Source organism: Hydra viridissima, unplaced genomic scaffold (genome assembly GCF_058129835.1).
Source record: "Hydra viridissima isolate aposymbiotic clone 2 unplaced genomic scaffold, HvirCarnegie_v1 scaffold_9, whole genome shotgun sequence".
Lineage (NCBI taxonomy): Eukaryota > Metazoa > Cnidaria > Hydrozoa > Anthoathecata > Hydridae > Hydra > Hydra viridissima.
Genome location: NW_028324308.1, coordinates 8,765,001 through 8,771,928, shown reverse-complemented (window position 1 = coordinate 8,771,928; position 6,928 = coordinate 8,765,001). Strand labels below are relative to the sequence as shown.

The window sequence follows — 6,928 nt, the reverse complement described above, 5'->3', positions numbered from 1 at the left end:
CAGGATTCTGGTTTAGGCGATTTTTTTACATACTAGTAATTTAGAAAAACAAAACTAAAATCGGTTTGATTTGAAATTATTCCTCAGAAAAATAAAACAAATTTTATAAAACGTTATTTTTAACGTTGTTTTTAAATATAGAATTAAAGTTATACAAAATTTACAGTGCTTACTATTTCTAAGAAACGATAATTTAACATAGCAAAATAAAAATCATCATTTTTTAATTTTAATATCTAACAAAATAAAGAATAAATACTTAAATTACAGTTCTTGACAAATAAAGACATTTTAAGAAATATAAATGTTTTGCCAGATGTAGACAGATTTCATTTCTAAGAAAATAACTGTAAAATATTGAAACCCCGGCACTGAGGGAATTCCAAGTTTTAATCCTGTTACCTGAAGACAGTAAAAGTGCACCCTACTTACAACAATTGCCATGAAATTACTATCTTTGCTACCATAACTAACCAAGGTCATTCTTGCATTTTACATATACAGCAATCTTTTACCTGTATACGAACTTTCAGTTCCTTATTTTGTGGTGTAATACTTTTGCAACCATAGATCGCCGGAAAGGACCACTGTGCACCGTGCGAGATTTTTTTTGACTGAATGCCGGCTTTTAAGAACTTCTTATAAACGCAAATTTTGTTTGATAAAGGTGTAAAATATTAATTGCTATTTTTCAGAAATATTTAAAGTTATTCTTCAAGTGAATTTAAGTTAAATAATTTAGAATGCCTTTAAAATGCTGTGTTCCAAAATGTTCCTCAAATTATAAGTCTTCAGATTGTAATGTATCTGTATATAAATTCCCTCGTGAAGAATCTGAAAAAAATAAATGGTTTATGAGTATCCCTCGTTTAAATTGGACCGTTACAAAATTCACTGCTGTTTGTAAATTGCATTGGCCAGATGAAGCGGAGTTTACATTATGTCGTGGTAAATTGAGACCGATTTATGCTCCATCAGTGTTTCCAAATATCTCTAAAAGTTGTCTCTCCTCTCCACCACCAAAAATGAGAAAGACTTTATCTTCTTCTTCTTCTTCAAAAAGAGGTATCAAAAAAGATGAATTAGAAGAATATAAAATAATTGATAACTTAAACTTTGGAGAAATCGTAAAATACTTATCTAATGATAATGATTTGATTGCATACAAGCAAAACAATTCAATTTTCATCCAATCTAAAGTATTCAATCGTGAAGTTCCGCTATTTTTGCTGATAATTAATCGAAGTTTGTTGTTCGAAGCATTTCATTTTGGTCTAAAATGTACTATTAAACCTCTGTCAAATAACAAAATCACTTCTCTTTGTACAAAGTCATCTTTAAACGAAGCCCTTAGATATCTGAAAATTAAGGATAACGATCATAAAATTCAAATAATTCTTGAGCATCTATATGTAATGGGAGATCATTCTGTTGGTTGTGCTGTCTATTCTGCTGATATAATAATGAGAGCTTTTGAATATTTTGCAACAAGTCTTTCCACCTACCATCGATTATAATATGATTATCAGTTGCCAAGTATTCAAACTTTGACGCGCATAACTTCAAAAATTAACTCTCAGGATGATTTAACTTTTTTAACTTCTGTGTTATCGAACTTAGATGAAAAAAAAAAGAAATAGTGTTTTATTGATAGATGAAGTTTATGTAAAAACAGCATTATTGTATCAAAGTGGAAATATTTTTTGAAATGCTGTTAATGATCCAGAGAAATTAGCTACTACTGTACTTTTATTTATGGTCAAAAGTCTTTATGGTGGACCTGAATTTTTAGCAAGAGTTTTACCAGTTAGTAATCTGACTTCAGATTTCCAACTAGAACAATGCAAATTAATTGTAGACACCATAGAAACTTCTACGTGTTATGGTAAAGTAATTGCAATTATTACAGATGAAAATAAAGTTAACCAAAGCTTCTTTTCTAAATTCAAAACAGTAGAGGGAAAACCTTGGTTATTTTAAAATGGTTCTTATATTTTATATGACTATGTTCATCTTTTGAAGTGCATAAGAAACAATTGGCTAACAGAAAAACTAGGTCAGTTGCAGTTTATTCATAATGAAGTAACTCACATTGCAAATTGGAGAGATTAAATTAATTTATATACAATTGAAAAAAACCAGTTAATAAAGTTGTCCAGATTCACTGAAACATCAATAAATCCTAAACCAATAGAACGACAAAAAGTAAGCTCTTGTTTACAAATATTTAGTGAAGATACAGTTGCAGCTCTAAAAATTCATCCTAAAATAGAACAAGAAAGTGTCAAGGGTACTATTATTTTTTGGAGTTAATTATAGAATTTTGGAAAATAGTGAATGTTAAATGTCCAGGTGCCAATGCTAGAATAAGGGATGAGTCGCATAATGTAATCAGATCTTCAGATGACATTAATTTAAAAAAGTTGCTCGCTATTGCAGCAATGGCTGAAAATATGAAACCAACATCTGGTAAACGTGTTCGCCAGCTTACGAGAGATACAAGCAATGCTCTTTCACATACTTGTCGTGGCCTAGTTGATTTGTCTTGCCATCTTTTATCAAGTGAAATGAATATGTTATTTTAGGTTGGTTTTCTAGTGATCCAATTGAAAAATGCTTTGGAAAACTAAGGCAAGGCTCTGGTGGTACTTACTTTATAACAGCTAAATCGGTTTTCGAAAAAGTAGATATTCAACATGCTAAGCTGGTGCTACAACTAAATATTGATGTAGAAGGAAATGATGGCCATGACTTGAAGATTTAAATGATATGGAAATTGATATAATTTACAATTTATGTCTTGAAGATTTAAATGATAGGGAAATTGATATAATTTACAATTTATGTCTTGAAGATTTAAATGATAGGGAAATTGATATAATTTACAATTTAGCAGATCTAGAAGATACTATAAATATAGACATTTTATATGCTATTGTCTATATTGCTGGTTATGTTCAAAAGTGTTCTACTGAAGAAAATGATGAAGATACAGCTACATATTATGAAAAATATGGAATTTATTTGAATACTTTAAATAGAGGAGGATTAACTATTCCATCAGATACTCTATCTCAGTGGTCCTTATTTTGCTACTTTTTTTTTTTTCTTTATTAGATAAAAGAGTTCGCCGAACATTTCTTATACGACAGTTTGCATTTATTGCAGAGTTGTACAGTTTTTCTATTGCAAAGAAACAATGCCAAACATTAGCAAACATTTTTCAAAGAACTTTGCATTACTTCACACTCCCAAAAGTAATAAAGAAACCAAACTAAAAGAAATCAAGCTTATGTAAAATTTTTTTTTTCATGTTTAGTAAAAAAATAATTTGGTTTCTTATTGGTGTATTTTTCTCATTACTTATTATTTCTTATATATTATATATATAAAATTTTGATTTAAAATGTTTTTATTCATTTTAATAAATAATTTAAGCTTATAAAAAAGTTGTTAATTTAACGTCAAAAAACTAATTTTATAATAATGCATCAAAAAAATGCAAGTAGAATGTTTACTAATTATATATTTAGTCTTAGCAAAGCTATACAACATTTTTCTATTTTACTAAACCGCCATATTTTTTTTAAATCGGCCTTCAGTCAAAAAAAATCGCGCACGGTGTCGAGGCCTTCTATAAAGAAGGCCATGCAACAAACCCATTTATTTAGGAATGTGCATCTTGGATTTAAGCAAAACTCTAATGTTCGAACACCATTACGACTATATCAAACCAAAATATAATGACCGCGCAAAGCTGCTTATGACTGACACGGACTCGCTCATTTACGAAATCGAAACTGAAGATTTTTATAAAGATATTGCTGGAGATGTTGAAAGCAGGTTTGACACGAGCGACTTTAATAAAAACCATCCAGCCGTTCAAAACGTTGGGTTCAAAGTTGGCGTTAACAAAAAGGTCATTGGCATGTTTAAAGATGGAAGGAAAGGAGGGAAGGAGGAAAGCAAATTGAAGAGTTTGTTGGACTTCGACCTAAGCTCTACTCTTACAAGATCCTTGAAGAAAAAGAACACAAAAAGTGAAAAGGGGTAAAGAAAAGCGTTGTTGATAAAAAAATAGAGCATCAAGACTACAAAGAATGCTTAATGAATAAAAAAGAAAAGTTTGCAAAAAATAACATCCGATCTCATAAGCATGATATTTACACGGAAGAGATTAACTAAGTTGCACTCAGCGCTGAAGATGATAAAAGAATGATTTTGGAAGATGGAAATCACACGCCAGCCATCGGACATTATAAAAACAGATTTAACTTGATCAACTACTGGAAGTTTTTCGGTCCGGATGATAAGGGTTCATCTGATCTGTAGACTTTTATATAGTAGCTTATGATAAAGCAATTAATAAACATGAATATCACTTCACTAAACGAAAAAATTTTAAAGCAGTTTGACATTGAAGCTGCAAAAGACACGGAAAACTTTAAAAAAGTAAAAACTGAAAAAGCTTTCTTTATTGCAAAAACCATTTATCTTGTTCAAAGGTATGAAGACATTTTACAAACAAAACTTCCCTTTGAAGAAATTAAAAAATTTAACGTCGAAAAGGAAGTCATTCAAAGACAATACTTTCAAACAGCGTCAAAACTTGTCGACTCTAAAAAGTGGACTCATTAAAATTGAGCAAAAACCAATCTACTTGTACAAATGCAAATACTGCTCAAATGAAGACCTCAACAAGTTTGAAATGGATGATTGTGGTAAAAAATTTTGCATAAAATGTTCTTGCCAACAAGAAATCTAGAAATTAAAATAGGTTACTATCTTTTCAACACAAACAAAACAAGCTCCCCAGTAAACATCGAACAATTGGTAAGTAGTTGGCCCGATCCTAATAACCAACTATTAGCTACAGTTGGGCCAACAGTCGGCTATTTAGTTGGTACCGTGAAAAAAACGTAACGCTTTTACCAACACTTAGCCAACTGTTTTTAAACAATTGTTTGCCATTAACGGCCCAACAGTAATAAAACAGTTGGCTAACAGTTGGCACCATTACCGGCCCAACTATATGATTTTTTTTCGCGATTTTTTAAATTCGCTTTTGCACTTAAATTGAAAGTGCAAAAGTTATAAATCATGTTTTGAATATTGCTTAATAACAAAGTATAACTTTGCTTTTTAATATTTAATTTTCTATTTAATAGTGATTGTTTGTATATCAGATTTTACCAGTCAAACAGTACAACTGTCCACACAAAATATTGTATCATTTATAGATAACTTAGTTGAATACACAAAATGAACCAATTTTTTATCATTACACATTTATTTCCAGACCATTAAAGAAAAATATTTACAAATAAAAAACAAAAAATATTATATTATTGTAGTAAATATTATTAAAGGTTTGAAATTAATATTGGCAGCTTTAATTAAAAACAATATTTTAAAACAGTAGTATTTAAAAACGTGGCGATTTCTTAGATATTAATAATAATTAAGAAAAATTAGAATTATAAATAAAATCAAGATAAATAAACTTTTATAAATTTGCAAAAGAAAATAATAACTAAATATTCTTTTCATTTATTAACTGCAACTGATCTTTTATAATCTTGCTTTTCGTCTGTCTATTTATTCGCCCATCTCCTTGATCAATTGCGCCCTGAAACCATCTTGAAACAATCGGGTAAATATCTTTATCCTTGGAATTCAGATACTGAATTCTTACTGTTGCTAAAAGAATAAAATGAAAATAAATTTAAAAACTCAATTTATTTTTTGTTTAAATATAAATTATTCTTAAGTTATTTTTAAGTTCTTATACGTATACTTTGCAAATCAAGAATTACATTAACTGGTTAGCAGTTTTAAAAATATGTGCATATGATAACCGAGAGCAATAAGCTTATAGGTTCAAGAAAAACTTTTATATGCTCTTTAAGAATCATATAGTTCAATACTTATAAATCATGGTTTACATTGGCAATTAACATCTCTAGTTAACAATAAAATACGGCATTGATAAGTTCAAGTCACCAAGGGACAATATAATATCTTACAAATTCACAACTAATGACAACACTGGTAATTGTCATAAGTGCTAACATATTATATTCTTTCTTAGTGTTGTAAACATATTTTTGTAAATATAATAATACAGTTGACTTTAATAAAAATTTACATAACTAGTAATACTTACATAGTAAGCACTTTAACACAAAATGATAACATCGCAACTTAATCTTGCCCATTCCAGTTGCTATCATCTTACTTGAAGATCCGTTTAGATTGCATAAAACGCTAAAATTTTTGGAAAACATGGCTCCCAACACACGTCGTATGTATTTTGGACGTTCAACTTTACCGCCAATAGAACGCAGATATTCGACCTAAAAACAAATAATGCTACATATTACAACTTTTTTAATTTAAATTATTTTTTCTAAGGTAAATGAAAATGTAATGCGGTATACTATAACTAAGGTATTATTAAATTACCTTTGATAAATTACAATTATAAGACTTATAAAAAAACTTATCTTTGATCTTATAAAATAATAGTTACAAGTTTAAACACAACCTGTAGACTGGTAGAAACATAATATAAAAAATAATTTCAAATTACATAGAGAGCCATCTCAGATTTCATCTGTAGGATAAGGTTAAGCCTCTCCAAATCTTCCTTACTTTCCATTGGAAGGCCAGGGGGAACAACAATGTCTTCATTTTCCAAAAAACTTTGAACTTCTAAAAACTTATTTTTTTGCTCCAGTTCTGTTATTCTGGATTCCAAAGCTGCTAACTTCTCTATAAACATACATAAATAATTAAATAATATTTCATTGCATTTGGAATTTATTGGAAGACTGGTTTCAAAAACACAATCTAGTTATTAAATTGAAGACATACATGGATGAAGGTGTTATGGAACTCAAATATTTGGAGTTAAAGTTTTAAACAT

At 29.1% G+C, this 6,928-nt stretch overlaps 2 protein-coding genes and 2 pseudogenes across 7 annotated transcripts in view; 3 read left to right on the top strand and 1 right to left on the bottom strand.

Annotated features, from left to right (window-relative positions):
* Positions 1-636: 636 nt before the first annotated feature.
* Positions 637-3,340, top strand: LOC149883879 (uncharacterized). Its single transcript, XM_090098890.1, has 2 exons — positions 637-2,845; positions 2,894-3,340. Exon 1 carries the CDS (start codon positions 744-746, stop codon positions 1,515-1,517), a length of 774 nt encoding a protein of 257 aa, XP_089955016.1. The 5' UTR covers positions 637-743; the 3' UTR covers positions 1,518-2,845; positions 2,894-3,340.
* On the top strand, positions 1,621-2,764 carry LOC149883881 (uncharacterized; annotated as a pseudogene).
* LOC149883880 (uncharacterized) lies at positions 2,770-3,340 on the top strand (annotated as a pseudogene).
* Positions 3,341-5,437: 2,097 nt separating this feature from the next.
* LOC149883877 (uncharacterized) overlaps positions 5,438-6,928 on the bottom strand; it is a 14,727-nt gene continuing 13,236 nt past the window's right edge. For 5 of the 6 annotated variants that reach the window (XM_090097924.1, XM_090097921.1, XM_090097922.1 and 2 more), the window contains 3 exons: positions 6,593-6,774; positions 6,167-6,356; positions 5,438-5,700 (listed from right to left, as the gene is read on the bottom strand). In XM_090097924.1, the coding sequence (XP_089954050.1) occupies positions 5,534-5,700; positions 6,167-6,356; positions 6,593-6,774 (539 nt within the window). In that variant the 3' untranslated portion in view covers positions 5,438-5,533. Of the gene's footprint in view, positions 5,701-6,166; positions 6,357-6,592; positions 6,775-6,928 lie in introns of those variants that run through there. The other variant, XR_016455687.1, reaches the window with a different exon arrangement.